This window comes from Podarcis liolepis, assembly GCF_965112155.1.
Source record: "Podarcis liolepis genome assembly, chromosome: 2".
In the NCBI taxonomy this organism is placed as follows: Eukaryota; Metazoa; Chordata; class Lepidosauria; order Squamata; family Lacertidae; genus Podarcis; species Podarcis liolepis.
Genome location: NC_139555.1, coordinates 113,435,192 through 113,454,784, shown reverse-complemented (window position 1 = coordinate 113,454,784; position 19,593 = coordinate 113,435,192). Strand labels below are relative to the sequence as shown.

Genomic DNA, 19,593 nt, shown 5'->3' with positions numbered 1-19,593 from the left:
GACTCGGCCCCAGACACGCTGACCAGATGTCTGGAAGCTGTGGCTGGATGGTTACGTGGGAGCCGGTTGAAGTTAAATCCTTCGAAGACAGAGGTCCTCTGGCTGGGGCGGGACGATATGGGATCGAGGGGGCAACTCCCATCTCTTGCGGGGGTGCAATTAGTGCCAGCACCGTCCGTTAAGAGTTTGGGTGTAATCTTCGATACCTCCCTTTCTATGGAGGCGCAGATTACAGCTATAACAAAGGCGGCATTTTTCCATCTCCGCCAAGCTAAGCAGTTGGCCCCTTATCTCTCTCGCCCTGACCTAGCCACTGTGATCCATGCGACGGTCACCTCCAGACAGGATTATTGTAACTCGCTTTACGTGGGGCTGCCCTTGAGACTGACCCAGAAACTCCAGCGGGTGCAGAATGCCGCGGCGAGACTCCTTACGGGGTCCTCGCTGCGAGATCACATTCACCCGGTGCTATACCAGCTGCACTGGCTCCCGGTGGAGTACAGGATCAGGTTTAAGGTGCTGGTTTTAACCTTTAAAGCCCTATACGGCCTAGGACCCTCGTACCTACGGGACCGCCTCTCCTGGTATGCCCCACAGAGAAACCTACGGTCTACAAATAATAACACCCTCAAGGTCCCAGGCCTCAGAGAGGTTAGGCTGGCCTCAACTAGAGCCAGGGCCTTCTCGGCTGCAGCTCCAATCTGGTGGAATGCTCTGTCACAAGAGACTAGGGCCCTGAGGGATCTGACATCTTTCCACAGGGCCTGCAAGACAGAGTTGTTCCGCCAAGCTTTTGGTCAGGGCGCAGCCTGACTCCCTCCTCCGGCAACCTGCACAGACTTTTGTTTAATCGGTTGCCATCAATTTGATTTTAACTAATTTTTATAATGAAATATTTTTAGAATGTGTTATTATTTGATTGTTATTTGACTGTTGTTAGCCGCCCTGAGCCCGGCTCGGCTGAGGAGGGCGGGATATAAATAAAATTTATTATTATTATTATTATTATTTCCTTTCAACAGGCCTGCCCACATACCTGGTCGTTATGGCGACTGGTTTGAAGCGGTCCCCTGAAGCCAGCTCGGTTCAGCTGAAAGCTGTGAACCTGGAGGAGAGGGGAGGCAGCTTCGAGGAGCTGAAACTGGAAGCCGGAGCCAACCGGACGGACCTGCTTGTAGCCAAGCTGCCTCCCACCCTGATGACCGACAGCAGCTTCTCTGTAGTGCTGCGTGCTCAGGATGGAGACGGCCGGAAGGTGGAGAGGGCTGCCCCTCAGGCGACCACAGTTGAGGCATCCCTGCTGGAGGTAAGGCAGGGAAGCAAAGAAGAGAAACATACGTCTCGACTTGGGGAAGCTGCTGTGGCGGAGAAAGGGGTGTGTGTGGTGGGTACGGGCTGCCCCGGGTGTCATCACTGAGGGGATAGACAAAAATATGAGGGGTTTTTTTTTAAAAAAAAGGGCTCACAAAACTTTTTAGTACAGTTTAATTGAACCAGTGGCGTAGCGTTGGGGGGTGCAGGGGGGGCCGGCCGCACCGGGCGCAACATCTGGGGGTTAGGGTTAGGGGACGCAAATCCACTGGTTAGGGGGCGCAAATCCACGGGTTAGGGGGCGCAAATTACTTGCCTTGCCCCGGGTGCTGACAACCCACACTACGCCACTGAATTGAACTACCTGCAGTTTAAATAAACATAGAATCATAGAATTGTAAGAGTTGGGAGGGATTAGTCATCTAGTCATCTAGTCCGACTCCCTGTAAAGCAGAAACTGCAATTGTTTGCCAAAAAACAGGGAATTATGTTCACATGTGGGGGTGGGTAATATGTGTAAATATGTGCAATTTTTCTGGCAAAGGGTGTTTAAGGAGATAACAGAAATCGCTGGGTTAAAGCTGACCAAAAGCCCCAGAGGTAGCATTATTTTCAATTTTCGATGGGGTGGAAGGTTTGCAGGCTATGAAGGACTTGCTCACAAGTTTGACAGCTGCATGCATTTTTATAGCCAGGAAGTGGAAGGGGCAAGCAGAATATAAAATGGAAGAATGGTATAAAGAGATGTGGGATATAGCTGTTAATGATAAATTAATAAGTGCCATTAAGGTAAGATGGGGGAATATACAGAAGAAATGATTTTGAGGAGAATTTGTACTGTTAAAACGGAAAGGGGTCAAACCACTGCAAGAGGTGTTGAAATTTTGGCAGGTTGGATAGTTACAATGGAATGGTCTCAGTGGTGGGGCGCACATGTTTATTCTTATTTATTTATGATTATTACTTTGTCACAAAAAAAGAAAGGAAGAAAAAAGAAACTGCCATTGGCCCAGTCCTGTGGGAGATTCAGCAGGTGCCTTCTGTGCCAGATGTTAAATGCCTGCTGGGGGAAAAAATGCCATGCTGCCAGGCCTGTGCAGCCAATTAAGAAAACACTTTTCTGCCAAGGGTTAATTGAAACCTGCTCTTAACATTTTGCTGTTTTTTATTGTAAGGTTTTATGGCTGTAAACTGCTTTTTTAAATGACATTTTAAAAAATAAATCAAGGAGCACACCGTCATGCTTTTTTGGTCTGTGCAAGTAAAGGTAAAGGGACCCCTGACCATTAGGTCCAGTCGTGACCGACTCTGGGGATTGCGGCGCTCATCTCGCTTTATTGGCCGAGGGAGCCAGCGTACAGCTTCCGGGTCATGTGGCCAGCATGACTAAACCGCTTCTGGCGAACCAGAGCAGTGCACGGAAACGCCGTTTACCTTCCCGCCAGAGTGGTACCTATTTATCTACTTGCACTTTGACGTGCTTTCAAACTGCTAGGTTGGCAGGAGCTGGGACCGAGCAACGGGACCTCACCCCTTCGCGGGGATTCGAACTGCTGACCTTCTGATTGGCAAGTCCTAGGCTCTGTGGTTTAACCCACAGTGCCACCCGCATCTGTGCAAACCTAACTGCAAATATGCGCCTGAGCATTTGCGCATGCCTTCCTTTAGGGAGCTCTAACCTACACCCTGCTTTGTTCCAGCTGAGCACAGACGCTCCGGTGTTCCCAGGGAGACCTGTTGCCGTTGCCTGGAAGGTGACGAATCCTGGCTCACCCAAGCAGTATGATCTGAGGGTAAGCAGCGTTCCTGGATTCCCGGTCAACATCTCCAGCTCCAGGTAATTCTGATGAATGAGCAACCATGGAAGACACCAGTTCCTAGCATTGTAGCTGGGTGTGTTCTAGTCATTTATGCCCTGCCCTGCCCCACATTCCAAAGGCAGGGCTTGTGTGCATTCCACTATTGCACTGCGCAGAATGCAACTTCCTAAAAACTCAATTTCCGTTCCAAAATAAGAAATGTTTTGAGATCCTAAGGCTGTGAACTTTCTTGGAGTCTGTGCACGTGAGAATGTTTTTAAAAGCTGGGTGATGTGGGTTTAGGCCTCTGTGCGGGTCTTTGTCCCCTACCTCATGTTTAGAGGGGAAAGAAATTAGGGGTGTTGCGTCTTTGATTAGCAGTGGAGGCAGTTTTGTTGCTGGTCATACCATATTGTATTGATCTTACCCAGGGGTCAGCAAACTTTTTCAGCAGGGGGCCGGTCCCCTGTCCCTCGGACCTTGTGGGGGGCTGGACTATATATTTTTTGGGGTGGGGGGAATGAATGAATTCCTATGCCCCACAAATAATCCATAGATGCATTTTAAATAAAAGCACACATTCTACTCATGTAAAAACACGCTGATTCCCGGACCATCCGTGGGCCAGATTTAGAAGGCGATTGGGCCAGATCCGGCCCCCTGGCCTTAGTTTGCCTACCCATGATCTTACCTTACAAACTCCTGGTTTTATATGAAATACAGTCTATACATGTTTTAAACAGCTAGATAAAATACTGAAGCTGCTTGATAATGTTTAGGCCACCCATCTATTTCTTAAATATTAACTTCTTTCGGACTTGCGTTTGACCAAACTATTCCTCCAGCCGAGTCCTCCAACATGATTAATGACCTGAGCATTTGATGAGGCTCCAGGCACGTTTCCCCATTACGCAGAGTATACAGCAGCAGGGAAGGACGAGAAATATGAGCTACATTGCGAAGAGTTTTATTTCTAACTACGCAGACAGAAAAGGAAATACATCTTCTCTCTGTGAGAGCAGAGAGGCAACCGCAACAGAGGAACAGGAAACCAGTAATATAAACATCCGTCTCCCGTGAGACTTCCAACAGTCTAGAATCCCTGGAATGTAAACAGAGTCTTGTGACTCCAAGCACTGCACCAGTGGCACAAACAGAAACCTAACAACTTCCACTCCCCTTTTCTGCAGGCTACAATTGGACTTTAACCAAACAGCAACTGGACTCATTACCTTGAATGTACCTGATGCCGCTGATCCTGGCTCTGCGATCACCCTGACGCTGCAGGCCAGCTTCCTTCACCCACCTGGGGATCCTAGCTTTGCCCATCTACAGCTGCTTGTGATGCCTTTGCCTCTGGTGAGTCTTGTGGGGGAAGAAAACTGGGGAGCAGGGTGCCCATGGGAGAATTCCTGGAGTTATTCTTTGTTTATATATTGGGCTGGGAAACCTGTGGTGTGTGTCCCCCCCGATGCTGGACTCCAAATCCCATCAGCCCCGGTCAGCATGGCCAGTGGATGATGGGAATTGTAGTCCGACAGATATCTGCACAGGTTCCATACACATGGTTTGCTTCAAAACCATCAGAAGGACGCAGGCTTGTCAAACGGAGCAAGGAAGTACTCATGGGTCATAGTGTTACAAGTTTGGGGAGGACAGTAGCTTCCAAACCCATGATCCTGTGTATGCGATAGAATCTTTAGGAGACAACCAATCAGACCGCTCTCTTTGTCAAAAATAGATTTTTAAAAATAAGAATAATAAGAATAATAAACACAAAAAAGAAAACAAGCTAGCTCCATCTTCCATGTGGCAGCCTTTAAGATATTTGAAGATGGCTATCCAGTCTCCTCTTAGCTCAGCTAAACATATTCAGCTGCCTCAACTGTTCCTCATCAGGCTTGGTTACCAGACCCTATATCCGACCACCTCATTTCTGGATATCCTGTAACAGGAAGCTCCTCTTCGCCTGCAGGTGCAGAACCCAGTCTCCTCCCCAGTCTGCAACGTCACTTCTGTCGGTGGGTCCTGTGGCCCACCACAGACCCCTTGCCACGACCAGCGTTGGACGACCACCTTGCGGATCTGGGACGAAGCTGGCATCCGCTCGGTGCATGTGGAAGGGGGCGCCGTGGTCGCTCACCATGCCGACGGGCTGGCAGAGTCCGTCACTTACTCCTCAGACTGTTGCTCGCAGCAAGCCAGGCTGGTGGTCACCAACCTTCTTGGGCAGAAGTATCGGTGCCAAGTGGCGTCGGCGCCCCCTGCTCTTACTGTGAAGCCAAGAGCGTCCCCTCCTGAGGTCCTCAGGAAGCCTGTGGCGGCAGCAGGAGCTGCTGCGTCCTGGGGGTGGGTATTAATGGTGTCCATGGCAACCGGATGGACGATGTGTGTCACATAGGGGAAACTCCTGGCTGTAGGAAGGACCTCTCTGACTGTAGGGGCTGCCCTCTGTAGGGATATTGTCGCCTTTTTCCTTCCCAAGGAAGAGAATGAATGAGCTTGGAAGATGCCAAGCAGATGGGCAGGTCCTGAATTCTGGGCCTTCAAAGCACAAGCCAGGTCCTGACTACTGACGTGTGTGTTGCACTCTGATTGATAGGTGGTAAAACGCTCTGAGCCTCAGATTCCACCCTCTTTACCTGATCTGAGCTGCTCTTGAGCTTTGTGGCGGCGGAGTCTCTTTGAAGAGAACAATAGAAGGAGCTTCCGTATAACTGAGCCAGATCTTTGGGTCATGTAGCCCAGATTGAGCTGTCTGGTAGGGGTGCCTGCTGGCTTCTCAGCCTTAACCACCTGAGATCCTTTTAATGGGCAGTGGCAGGGTTGAAATTGGGACTTGCGCATGCAGAACCACTGACCAGAGGGCCATGGCTGCTCCCTGGAGGGAGATGTGTGGGGCCCAAACCCACATCCTCGCTGCTATAAGTTCCATGCGCAGAAGGGCATTACTAGCCAGACTGAACAGGCCATCTTTCCCCCATCTCACATGCTTTTTTCCTATCTGTGCCCCCATTCCCTTTTAATCATTTGTCTGTCTGCAGCCTCTACTTGTGTGTCGCAGTTCTTACCCGTTCTGCTTCTGTGTACGTCTCCCCATATATTTTGACCTGACTGCCAGAAGTGTGCAAGGCTAACTGTTTCATTTGTGCCAGCTGGAAACATATTCGGTGGTCTCCAAGTCTCCTGTTACCCCTGAAATGTTCCCCAATCAGTTTATCCTACAGTTGTCGTCCTCTTCATTCCTTTGCCCCCAGAGTCCCCTCCATTCTTTTCACACACCCTTTCTAAATTCCTTTCTTACCATGGCTGTATAAAACTTTTCAGAGTCCGTGCTCATTGCCTGGACACCCTCTGTACGCTGTTACCTTCTGATCAGCGATCGATTTCCATTCTCTTTTTGCGTACTCAAGAGAATTCTCAGGACTGGCCCTACTGTTAGGCAGAGGGAGGCGGCTGCCTCAGGAAGCAGATGCCGAGGGTGTTAAAGCATTGGAGAAGAGAGCTGTGTGCATGCCCCACACAGACTGCCCTGCACCCCCTAAAACAAGCCTGCTCCTTTTTAGGTGTGCAGTGGGAAAGTGCTGTCCTGTTGCCAGAGTTGAAACGAGGTTCAACAGCCAGTCTGGCTAGATTCTGTGCATGAAATCGGGGGTTGCTAGTGGGGAATTATCTTTGCTTCAGGCAGCAAATGTCCTGGGCTGGCCCGGGAAATCTTCCTTCGCTCTTCCTTCCTCCTGTTCTTATGTGTGCCTTTCTTCCCACTTCTATTTTCCTGTCTCTTCCACTTCATCACTGGGTTAGTCTGTCGCAGGAAAAAAACAGCGGAGCGTCCTCTGACACCCTTTAAGAAGTCTAGCCGGGATCTAGTAGCTGTTGAACTGAGACCTCCACACCTTCTCCTTTTGTGTGAGTGGCCCAACTGGCTTTCTGGAGAACCCTTTTATGGTTCCTCTTGTGAAAAGAGTTGGGAATCAGCAAGCCTTGCCAATCCATTCCCAGTTGCCTCTTCCTAGATTAACCTGTGCAGGGGATTCTGGCTGGAACAGAATTGGTCCCTTCCGCTGTTCAGGTAGGTCTGCCTTGCCTCCTCCTCCCAAGGCCTCCCTCCCTCTCTGTAACCCCTGTTCCATCAGGCTACTGCTAGTTAGCTGCAGCCATTCAGTCTTAATATGACTGAGCTGGGAGAGGTGATGATCAAACTGGGCCATTCAGTCTTAATATGACTGAGCTGGGAGAGGTGATGATCAAACTTTCCCCTGTGTTGTTTTCCTGGTCAAACTCAATATACCTGTCTCATTTTCCATATAGGAAGCAGCATTGTGGGGTGGGGGGGAAGATGTCAGATATTTCAGTTGAGGAAATAAATAGTGGCTTTGCTGCTGAAAGCACTAGCTCTTCTGCAGCCACTGTGAAGTAAAGAAAAAGTTGTTAGGAGAATCGACCACAGGTCTTCCACCAATTTGGCTTTAAGCGTGCCTTAAGATCTGAGATTCTTCTCTGCATGAAGCGTTCCTCGTCTCCAGACTTCCTTTCAGTTAAACTTGAAGTGTATATTTTTGCCTACTGGGTCTAAATCGTCCTCTCTATATTTTTATGCAAATTATTTTTTAAAGTTCTGGATATTTTAGTTTTCGCTGTATGAGATTCATGTTGCTGTTGTATATAGATAGATATTTGTTTAATGGATAAAAAGAAGCATTTGGAAATTTTTCGACTTTTGTGTCAACTGAAATGTAGAATGGTGTTGTCTTGCTTTTTTCCTCCTGAACTATTTCAGTAATGAAATGTGCAACAGGCTTTGAGGATCCCCGCCCCCCGGGGGTGTGTGGAAGTGAGATTAGGGTGCAAAATTAAAATAACCCAGTGCATTCAAATATGTTTTAATCACGCATACATTTCAGTCCTTTTCTAAACAAACGTTTCAATAAATAAAGTTTGGTTGTTGGTTTGTTTTTTTTAAAGGGGTGAGAATTGGGGGATGCGAAAGGGGAATAGGGAATATAAATTATTAACACTTGAGTAGTAAGCCTCAGCGCCTAGGGCTTCCGATCGAAAGGTCGGCGGTTCGAATCCCCGCGGCGGGGTGCACTCCCGCTGCTCAGTCCCAGCGCCTGCCAACCTAGCAGTTCGAAAGCACCCCCGGGTGCAAGTAGATAAATAGGGACCGCTTACTGGCGGGAAGGTAAACAGCGTTTCCCTGTGTGGCTCTGGCTCGCCAGATGCAGCTTTGTCACGCTGGCCACGTGACCCGGAAGTGTCTGCGGACAGTGCTGGCCCCCGGCCTCTTGAGTGAGATGGGCGCACAACCCTAGAGTCTGTCAAGACTGGCCCGTACGGGCAGGGGTACCTTTACCTTTAGTGTTATAGCCAGCAGGGGGAGCCAGTGATTTGAGGTTTGGGTTGCTGCTAGCATCTGTATGAGAAAGTAATTAAGATCATCAATGCTGGCTTTTAAAAATACCTGCTTATAGTGGGCAGGGCCTGGCAGCTTATGTAGAGTCAGGCACTGGAGGCCAGTGGTTCAGATCACTAGGAAAATCCTAAATAACCAGCTCTAAATGCCAGGTTTGAAAATGGGGTTGAAATCCATCCCAGGTTAGAAATTACACAGAAGCTGACCCACGCCGTACTTCTTAATTGTTGTCACCTGTGCCAGGAGTAAGCCCTGTTCCCAAATTTCAGTCACTTGTCATTTACCATTTCTGTTCTGCAAATGAAAAACACTTAGAGGACACCTATTGATTTTTGCTGTTGGGGTTTAACAAACAATGTCTGTTGTATTTTTTTCAAGGAAATCCCAAACCAAGCAAGCAGACAGGTGCCTTTCTCCTGACACACGACACACATGGCTTTGTTCCGAGACATTTTATCACCCTGAGACACATTTGAATAGGCTTGGGTGGGAAAAAATACCCCTGTATACTTCAGTTTTGTGGAAGTTGTTGAGGGTAGAAAACTATTGAGGGTAGAAAACGACCATGTGAAACTAGCAGTGCCCAATTTTTGCTTTCCCTGGCTAACAAAATAACCCAATACTGAGCCAGAGATCAAATGGGCACACAGAGACCTGAAGGATAGCTTGGTTGGTAGAGCACAAGACACCTAATCTCAGGGCTGTGGGTTCGAAAGATTCCTGAAGGAGCGTCTCCACCTCCATCGTTCTGCCCAGACACTGAGGTCCAGCACCGAGGGCCTTCTGGCAGTTCCCTCGCTGCAAGAAGCCAAGTTACAGGGAATCAGGCAGAGGGCCTTCTCAGTAGTGGCACCCGCCCTGTGGAACGCCCTCGCACCAGATGTCAAAGAGAAAAATAACTACCAAACTTTTAGAAGACATCTGAAGGCAGCCCTGCTAAGGGAAGCTTTTAACATTTAATAGGTTATTGTATTTTAGTGTTCTGTTTGAAGCCGTCCAGAGTGGCTGGGGAAACCCAACCAGATGGGCGGGGTATAAATAATAAATTATTATTATTATTCCTGCACTGCCAGGAGTTGGACCAGACGATCCTTGTAGTCCGTTCCAGTTTTATGATTCTAGAGGACTGACCAGTTCTTGGCACCCTACAAATAAGTAGATTATGCATATATCTATGGGAAGGGTCCCTGGCAAATATCTATAGGCAAATCCTATGTAGGGAGTTGCTTCATATTTCCCTCCCTGCAATACAGGAATGTAGAAGACTGCCTACAGCAAGTCAGGCTTATCGTCTACCACAATCATGTTTGCCTTGACTGGTAGTGGATATTTAGGGAGTCAGGCTTTTTCACAGGAACAAAGAAAGCTGCCGCAAACAGAGTTTGACCATTGGTCAATACTGTCTACACTGATTGGCAGCAGGTCTACAAGGTTCCTGGAGCATTCCCAGCCGTAGCTGGAGATGCCAGGGATTGAACTGGCGACCTTCTGGATGCAAAGCAGATGCTCCGTCAACTGAGCTCCCATGCCCTAGCTGCTCCCATTACCTGCTAGCCTAACATCTTTTTAATGGGAGGCGTTAGGATGCCATGGCTTTGCTATGCTCTTCCGCTTTTCCGTCTTTCAAACGGGAACCAGAAGTAAAGGCTGTGTGTCACTCTGTTTCCCGCCGACTTCATGGCTATGGATGTCCCGTCAACAAAGGCCATCAGAAAATAAGCTTAATAGGAAAGCGACTTCTTCAAAAATGAAATGGCAAGAGTTAACGGAATGATGTTGAATTAGAGGAGGAGGAATAATGATGTTGGTGTGTTGGCTTAATCTTTGGACCACGGAAAGAGCACCTGAAGCGGCCGCAGATGACCTCTTTGTTTCGGTTCTCCCCACAATAGCAATGGCCTACCTCACTGAAGAAGGGAAATATAACCAGACTAAGAATGCTATACAGTGGTACCTTGGTTTTCAAACGCCTTAGTAATCAAACAACTTGGAACTCAAACACTGCAAACCCGGAAGTATTCTGGTTTGCGAACATTTTTCGGAAGCCAAACGTGCTCTATTTTGGGTGTTACGCTTCTGTTTTGAGTGCCACGCTTCCATTTTGAGTGTTATGCTGAGGTCTGTCTGTTTTTGCTATTTATTTTGCGTTTTTGTTTTTGTGGCTCTTTTTGTTTTGTTTTTGTGACTGTGTGGAACTCAGTTCAGCTACTGATTGATTGTGTCACTGCAGTGCATTGTTTATTGCTTTCATTTTATGGATCAATGGTCTCGTTAGATAGTAAAATTCATGTGAAGTTGCTGTTTTAGGGGTTGTTTTTAAAAGTCTGGAATGGATTAATTCATTTTGCATTACTTTCTATGGGAAAGCACGCCTTGGTTTTGGAACGCTTTGGTTTTGGAACGGACTTCCGGAACAGAATAAGTTTGAGAACCAAGGTACCCCTGTACACAATTATCAAAAGGCAAGGTCTATGCAATTTGGCAGCCAAGGAGAGAGTTACGGCCCTGTCTTTTGAAGGAAGATTTGGGTGGGAACATAAGAGGGGCAATGTTCAGCAGCTCTAGGATATGGCACATAGCAAAAGTGCCCCAAAGGAAAGGGGTGTCTCATTCATTTTGGTGAGCAAGGCTTCCCGGGCAGAGCTAGCCTTACCTCAGGTAGAAGGAGGCAGTTGCTGAGGGGGCACAAAGATAATAGGGTCTGCTCTGTGCCTCCTGATTCTGGCCTGCCACCTTCAGGTGCAACAGAGAGTCCTCTCTGGTCACCAGCGCTGAAAGAAAATTCAGCTGCCAGTGTAGCCAGCACAGAATAGGGGAGGCGCCATCTTGTCCTTCACCTCAGACAGAAAAAAGCGTCTTGGAAGCAGACCCGAGCCCAGCCATGTTTTCTGCATCACTGCCGAGTGTGAAATGTTGCGTCTTAACACAAAGTCCTGAACTCATGCTAAGGAAACGAGGTTCTAGGCTCCAAGCTGGAGCGAAACGTCTTGAGTTGTGCTGATGGAGCAAAAACCGGGGCTGGGTTGGTTCTAGGCTGTGGGGGGCCTTTGAGCAAGAAGAAGAAGAAGAAGGTTTGGATTTGATATCCCGCTTTATCACTACCCGAAGGAGTCTCAAAGCGGCTAACATTCTCCTTTCCCTTCCTCCCCCACAACAAACACTCTGTGAGGTGAGTGGGGCTGAGAGACTTCAGAGAAGTGGGACTAGCCCAAGGTCACCCAGCAGCTGCATGTGGAGGAGCGGGGAAGCGAACCCAGTTCCCCAGATTACAAGACTACCACTCTTAACCATTACTCCACACTGGCTCCCACCCTCCATGGGTGGAGGTAGGTGAGTGGCCTCCCTCACCTAGTCCACCTCCTCAGTGTAGCAAGTCAAGGGGCCTCGTGGCACCCGGGAGCGGGGCCCTGCCCAATGTCTGACCCTGCCAACTTCTGAATGGCAGCCCTGGGCCAGGAAACGTTCTTTCCAGCCTCGCCCTCAATGTTCCACATCTCTGGCTCCTTCCCTCAGACAGGCCAATTGCCTTCCCACCTCCTCCTTTCCATGAACGTCAATAGCCCTTTGTTTCCAGCTTTTCATAGTAACAGCAATCCTCTGTCTCGAAAGATCTCCCAGGCAAATGATGCAAACCGAGGGGATGTGCACATATTACGGCTACCATCCCACATCCGCTAGCTCTCCACTGAACAGCAACGTAAAGAGGTTGACGTATGCAAGAGTCGGACAATTGGTCCATCTAACTCAGTCCTGGCCTACACTGCCTGCTAGTGGATCTCCAGGGTTTCAGACAGGCGGGGAGGGGGCGACATTCACAGCCCTACTTGGCGACACCGGGGATCGAACCTGTGACCTTCTGCAGGCCAAGCAGATGCTCTGTGACTGAGCTGCGGGCCCCTCAGGATTGGGCTGGATGACTAGAGGTCTAGCGTTCCTCTAGCGCCTCCTGCAGGAGCAGGCCGAAATGGCATAAAGGAGAAAACGTTTGCGACGCCCACTTCACAAGAAAGGTCTGTCTGAAAGGTGGCCAGTCAAAGGAAGTGATGTCACGGGCACAGAGGGGACAAAGGGACATTGCCGTGCCGCCGACCGTCGACAGAGTGTGGCCTTGGCTGTCAGATAAAGGTGGACTCCTTGTGGCTGGGTAGTCTGTAGCCGCGGGTCTCTTTCAGCTGCTTGCAAAGAGCTGCTTTCTCTTGTTCCAGCTGGGCAATGCGGTCGCTCTTCTCAGACACTTCCTGTATACGATACGATATCTTTATTGTCATTGTCCAATACAGAACAATGAAATTTAATAATAATAATAATAATAATAATAATAATAATAATAATAATAATAATAAATTTATTTATATCCCACCCTCCCCAGCCAAAGCCGGGCTCAGGGTGGCTAACAACAATAAAAGAGTGCAACATTCTAAAAACATTTCATTATAAAAATTAATTAAAATCAAATCGATGGCAACCATAAGCTTAAGTTCTGTAAAGATTGCCAAAGGAGGGAGTCAGGCTGTGCCCTAACCAAAGGCCTGGTGGAACATCTCTGTCTTGCAGGCCCTGCGGAAAGATGTCAAGTCCCACAGGGCCCTAGTCTCTTGAGACAGAGCGTTCCACCAGATCGGAGCCGCAGCCGAAAATGCCCTGGCTCTAGTTGAATCCAGCCTAACCTCTCTGTGGCCTGGGACCTTCAGGATGTTTTTATTTGAAGACCGTAAGTTCCTCTGTGGGACATACCAGGAGAGGCGGTTCCGTAGGTACGAGGGTCCTAGGCCGTATAGGGCTTTAAAGGTTAAAACCAGCACCTTAAACCTGATCCTGTACTCCACCGGGAGCCAGTGCAGCTGGTATAGCTGGTAAATCTACATAAGACATTCAAAAACCCCTAAAAACTCTGAAACCCCATTTTAAAATATAATATACTCCTATAGAGACTCCTTATACTGCGTTTAAAACCAGAATTGCATTTGGGTAGAAACTGTTTCTCAGGCGGCTAGTCCTGTTCTTTATAACCCTGTACCTTCTTCCAGAAAGTAGAAGCTGAAAGAGATCATTTCCAGGGTGTGCACTATCCTGCACTATCTCTGCAGCTTTCTTATGGCACCTGGCAGCATAGATTTGATCCAAGGTGGGAAGAGTGCACCCAATTATTCTCTCCGCAGTCTTTACAACCCTGGACAGCATTGTTTTTCCCCTGGCCGTGCAGCTCCCAAACCACACACAGAGACCATAAGTTAATACACTCTCAACAGTACAATGGTAAAATGCCATCAACAGGTCCTTTGAGCATAGCTGTCAAGTGTCCCTTATTTGAAGGGACAGTCCCTTATTCCAGCGCCATGTCCCGCTGCTGTCCCTTATTGATGGATGTCCCTTAAATGTCCCTTAAATTTCAAAGGAAGCAGCTCCTCTCCCTCCCTCCCTGCCGGCCAGGGAGGAGGGAGGCTCCAACTGTGTTGCTTGGCTGTGTTGCTCACCCAATAAGAAGTCTAAGAATGACTGGGGGGTGGAGCTTGCATGCCTTGTGTGTGGCTAGTTAATGCAAGCTGAGGGGTTTTTTGAATGCTGGACACCATTTTGTTGCACATGCTGCTGCAAACTTTGCAGTGCAAAGCTAGGCCGGGGAAGCCATCTTAAGTTGAGGCTGCATAGGCCTTGTGGTGCATGTGATTCAGATTCTAGTCAGTTGAACCTCTGGTTACAAAGTTGGTTGGACAGTGTTCTCGAAGCTACCAGCATGAGTCTGACCAGACGGCAGGAGAACAGGAAGACTGGAGTGCCTGGAACAGGTGAGGTTGCAGGTCCCTTATTTTGGCTGCTGGTCCCTTATTTTCAAATCTGTAAGTTGACAGCTATGCCTTTGAGAGATTGTTTTTCCGGAGGATTCTCAGAAAATATAACCTCTGCTGTGCTCACTTCATCAGGTCTTTGCTGTTTTCTCCCCAGGTTAGGTCATCTCTCAACTTCATTCCCAGAAATCGAAACACCGAGACCATTTGTTAGGCAGGCAAGCAGCGTTATCAAGAACAGAACTGCCATGTTGTTGCACGGGAATACAGGGACTCAGTTCTGGGGGTGTGTGTGTCAAGGTGCACATCTTTTAATGTGTCCAAAATCTGTGTCTCAGGAGGTTGCCTTGGTCTGCCTCCTCAAAGGGCGAATCTTGAGGCAGCCATTGGCTTTCACGATTGCTTGACTTGTTGGCATCCGTCTGTCTCGAGAGACAATGGAGTGTGCCTCTGGGGGTGAAGTCAAACGGCTGCATTAGCAGCACCAAAGTAACCTCTCCAGGGTGCAAGCCTGGGCCATGTGCATGGAGGTCCTGGGCTCCCCAGATGACAAGACCCCCACTCTTAGCCTCACTGATGGGGTCCAAAGGAAAGCAGAGCAATACATTTGGCACCAGCTGGGCTGCAGGAGTTGCCGGAAGGAGGCGTACAAGGCGCCATCTAACTGCCTTAGGGATTCCACTCTGGATTTGTTTAGGATTTACTCCTTAGCCAGGCATAGGCAAACTCGGCCCTCCAGATGGTTTGGGACTACAACTCCCATCACCCCTAGCTAACAGGACCAGGGATGATGGGAGTTGTAGTCCCAAAACATCTGGAGGGCTGAGTTTGCCTATGCCTGTCCTTAGCCCTTTCTTGTCCCAAAGTAGCGGGCACAGATTGTTCCTTGGAGTTTACTCCCGAAGCCTTTCTCACAAATGTGTATAACTGTAAGGCAGAGGAGGTTTAAGACCAGAGTTTTCCTTCTCCTAGACAGGCTCCCTTCCCAAGTTGATGAGCCCCATCTACCCCTCACTTCCCTCTACAACATGTGCAGAAACTGCCTTCTTGACCATTGGACCCCCTGTGGGTGTCGTCCCACTCAGTTCCACCACTCTGTCTTTGTGCATCTTGGTTTTTTGTTTAAATGGACCAGCCTGTGGATTTTCCCCTTACCTTGATCAGCAGGTGGTTCTGTTCCTTGAGGACTGTGACAGCTTGCTGCTGAAACTCCTTCTTTCCTGGTGGATAAAGGGGTCCCCCAAAACCAGGAGGTGGGACTTCAGGCTAGAGAAGTGGGGAAACCCGCATAACTATCTGAGCGCAACTTCCTTACACAACATACTACCCATTTTTTTTATCCAGCACTCCTGTGTTGCAAAGGGGCCTCTTAATAATAATAATAATAATAATTATTATTATTATTATTATTATTATTATTATTTATTCATACCCTGCCCATCTGGCTGGGTTTCCCACAGCCACTCTGGGCGGCTTCCAACAGAATATTAAAATACAGTAACCTATTAAACATTAAAAGCTTCCCTAAACAGAGCGTCTCCACCCCCATCGTTCAGCCTGGACACTGAGGTCCAGCGCCGAGGGCCTTCTGGCAGTTCCCTCCCTGCGAGAAGTGAGGTTACAGGGAACCAGGCAGAGGGACTTTTTGGTAGTGGCGCCTGCCCTGTGGAACGCCCTCCCAGCAGATGTCAAGGAAATAAACAGCAACCTGACTTTTAGAGGACATTTGAAGGCAGCCCTGTTTAGGGAAGTTTTTAATGTTTGATGTTTTCTTGTGTTTTTAATATTCTGCTGGGAGCCACCCAGTCAGATGGGCAGAGTATAAATGATAAATAATAATAATAATAATAATAATAATAATAATAATAATAATAAATAATAATAATAATAGGGTGCTTGTTCTCTGATCACAGGCGGACGCTGTGCAGATGTGTTTAGAGGCATGCGCCCTGACCAAACAAGGTAAAAAAGGAGTCAAAGGTGTCTCCAGATGTGCCATCCATCCGAAACAGTCTTATTCCAACATGGACCACGTCCTTATTTTTCTATTTCGGCTCACATTTTGCTGACCAAGGGAGACAACCCCTCCTCCCAGTGCTTAACATTTGGATACAGCCTTCTGGGAAGCTACCATATGCAAAGCCCATGGAAATGAGAAGGACCTGTATTCAGCCAGTTCTTGCTCACTTCTGTAGAGCTTCTTCAGGTGAACTTGCACCTGACAGGTGAGATCTGTCTGTTTCGCCTTCCACCCCCTTGTGCTAGAAACGTGAACGATCCTCCCTCCCAAGGCAGTCGCTTCTTCAATATCCCCCCAGGACAGAACTGCCCCAACCCCAGGCCCTCCCCTTCCCCTCTGTCCCCACTGACCTTTCCAGGAGAAGCCAGCAGGTTTTTCAAGCACAGGTTCACTTCCTGGATCTTGGCCAGCAGCAGGCAGCTCTGGTTGGAGTAAGGGTCTGGGAAATAGCTCTGCGGTTGTGCAAGAACAACAGTGAGCAGGGAAAAGCAAAACAAAACTCAGTATAGAAAATGGAAGATTGCAATTCAAAGAGTTGTTGTTTTTCAAAAAAGGTAAATAGAAAAAAGGTATGAGGATGTTTGCAATTAATATACGACCTTTTAGCCCATGTGTGAAAATGTGTATGTGGACGCAGGTGGCACTGTGGGTTAAACCACAGAGTCTAGGGCTTACCGATCAGAAGGTTGGCGGTTTGAATCACGTGACAGGGTGAGCTCCTGTTGCTCGGTCCCTGCTCCTGCCAACCTAGCAGTTCAAAAGCACATCAAAGTGCAAGTAGATAAATAGGTACCGCTCCAGCGGGAAGGTAAACGGCGTTTCCGTGCGCTGCTCTGGTTCGCCAGAAGCGGCTTAGTCATGCTGGCCACATGACCTGGAAGCTGTACACTTGCTCCCTCGGCCAGTAAAACGAGATGAGCGCCGCAACCCCAGAGTCGGCCACGACTGGACCTAATGGTCAGGGGTCCCTTTACCTTTAACTGAAATAACCACCTTGGCTTGGCTTAGTGTGGCAGCGTCAATGAGTGTCTTGCCAAGCCAAGACTTGGCTCAGTGTGTTGTGTGAACCAGTTCAAAGATTTCACACTGAAAGTGACCTTTGGATCTTATTAGTCTCCTATTCCCTGCTCCCTTTTATTCCAAGCTGGGGAGCTCCCTAAATGTGTGACAATTGTCAAATTAAACACCCGTGCTTTGAAAAGGGGACATGTAAAATCCACAGAACCTCATGTGTATCTCAGCCTACTGAATGCCGCGCCACAAATATTCCATCATCACACAAGGCCGGCCCTTACCTTGAGCAGAGTGAGGCAGATGCCTCAGGCACCTGATTTTGGGTCTCATGAAAGGGCTGCCAATTGTTAGCTATTCTATTTTTATTGCAGCTTTACTGCCCTGGGAAGCGAGATGTGCTTGTGGGATTTTCTGCCCCAGGTGCCAAAATAGCCAGACCACCCTTAGCACCTTTAGATACCACCTAGGGGTGGTATCTGTTCTCCTTCGGGTCCTGCCTGGTACTTACTGCCTCCGTTCCCATGTGCTTCTGACGCCTCTGGGCCTCCAGGAGGTGGCGCTGAAACCAGTCGCGCACCCGCTCAACCATCTCCAGCCCTTGAAGCAAGGCGTCCCGTTCCCGTTCCAGCTCTTGCATTCGCTTCAGCTGCAAGACAGGGGGCAAAGTCAAGATTCCAGCTTGTGAGTTGCGGGGTGGGTGGGTTTCTTTGATTCAGCAGCACAGAACAACTTTGCAATGCTCAGGAGATCTCCATCTAAGGGAGAAGGGACCTTGCAAAGAAGGATGTCAACATTTCCGCACAAAGTAGCGAAGAGCCGCAGCTCAAAGAGTATAGAACCCATGCTTTGGGGCGCAGAAGGCCTCAAGTTCATTCCCAGGCACCAAAGATTATCATCATCATTTATTAGATTTATATATCGCCCTTCATCCAAAGATCTCAGGGTGGTCCACAAGATAAAAGCACAAATAAATAGTTCACAAATCAATAACCCTGCACTCCCACAAACACATTTAAAAGGCTGTAAAATGCTAATCAGACCAGACTGAAGAGGAACGTTTTTGCAGGGCGCTTAAAAATATTTATAATGAAGGAGGCAGATGAAACTCCCCGAGGAGAGCGTTCCACAAACGAGGAGCCACCACAGAAAAGGCCCCGCTCTTGTGTTGCCACCCTCTGGACCTCACGTGGAGGAGGAACATGAAGAAGGGCCTCAGATGATGCAAGGCGGCAGAGGAGGCGGGAAGGGGCAAAGCGACCCCCTCTGAGCTCCCCGGAAAGGGCACCTGCCAAAGCAGCAGCAGGAGGGCAGGAGCCCATTGCCAATTGCTACCTTACCCCATAAACGCCTACTCAATCACTTTGATATGCAGAAGTGGCATTTTGACATAAACATTCTATGTAACGTGAAACCACACTTCAAAGCCAGTTCTCGAAGCAGCTCAGAAAGTGAGACAGCTCAGTTGGTTAGAGCGTGGCGCCGATAACGCCAGGGTTGCAGGTTCGATCCCCGTAAGGGACAGCTGCGTATTCCTGCATTGCAGGGGTTTGGACTAAATGATCCTCAGGGCTCCTTCCAACTCTATGGTTCTATGAGATGCCCCAAACCTCCAAACCGCAATTAAAACAGCACCCAGTATCAAAACATTGGTTTGCGACAAGAATACAGCCCCTTCGACAAAACTGGCTGCTAAACTGCACGTCCAATGCAATACCAAAAGAATGAACACGAGAATAACCTGAGATGCATGTCGATGGAGTTTCTAGTGGGAGGAATCCCAAAAGGCAAGGTGCCACCGTGGAGAAGACCCTGCTACCCACAGAACACCTTCCAGGCTCTCTCGAGGGATGAGGAACAAGGCATTTCCTGATTTCTAAGGTTCTACAAATTCTTTTTTAGAACTTCAAAACACTGGATGCCTGGGGAGGAGGTAAGGTCTAAGGGAGGCCAGAACAAAGGGGTGTGGATATTTGTGTGTGTCGTCGTGGTCCCAGCTACCTGAGCCGCAGAGAGACTCACCCAGAGGAAGAAGCGCAGGGCCTCCAGGCTGGTGAGGGCCGTGCCCAACGGGACGATGAGGATGGTGTAGCCTCTCTGGACCGCCATCATGGCGCAGTGGGGGCCGGGAGGCAGCAACGCCCAGAGCAGGAGGGAAGGGGGCCACCCTGGCATCCCAGCGGGGCAGCGAGGTCCCCTCAGTGGCGCCCCTGCTTGAGGAGGGGGAAAGTCACGCTCGGACGACGAGTG

General features: G+C 48.8%; 3 protein-coding genes across 13 annotated transcripts in view; 2 read left to right on the top strand and 1 right to left on the bottom strand.

Annotated features, from left to right (window-relative positions):
* VWA7 (von Willebrand factor A domain containing 7) overlaps positions 1–8,074 on the top strand; it is a 41,044-nt gene extending 32,970 nt beyond the window's left edge. For 6 of the 11 annotated variants that reach the window (XM_083491391.1, XM_083491394.1, XM_083491395.1 and 3 more), the window contains 4 exons: positions 1,023–1,306; positions 3,012–3,148; positions 4,301–4,469; positions 5,086–8,074. In XM_083491391.1, coding sequence (XP_083347517.1) covers positions 1,023–1,306; positions 3,012–3,148; positions 4,301–4,469; positions 5,086–5,511 — 1,016 coding nt within the window. In that variant the 3' untranslated portion in view covers positions 5,512–8,074. Of the gene's footprint in view, positions 1–1,022; positions 1,307–3,011; positions 3,149–4,300; positions 4,470–5,009 lie in introns of all 11 variants that reach the window. The other 5 variants (XR_014522925.1, XR_014522927.1, XR_014522926.1 and 2 more) reach the window with 4 other exon arrangements.
* Positions 1–19,593, top strand: part of DDAH2 (DDAH family member 2, ADMA-independent) — a 323,504-nt gene that overhangs the window by 158,730 nt on the left and 145,181 nt on the right. The gene's annotated exons all lie outside the window — the stretch shown is intronic.
* SAPCD1 (suppressor APC domain containing 1) overlaps positions 10,674–19,593 on the bottom strand; it is a gene marked incomplete at its 5' end in the record, with an annotated part of 29,087 nt that continues 20,167 nt past the window's right edge. The window contains 4 exons of the mRNA XM_083493172.1: positions 10,674–12,764; positions 15,468–15,578; positions 16,683–16,784; positions 17,855–17,992. Coding sequence (XP_083349298.1) covers positions 12,642–12,764; positions 15,468–15,578; positions 16,683–16,784; positions 17,855–17,992 — 474 coding nt within the window. The 3' untranslated portion in view covers positions 10,674–12,641. The remainder of the gene's footprint in view (positions 12,765–15,467; positions 15,579–16,682; positions 16,785–17,854; positions 17,993–19,593) is intronic.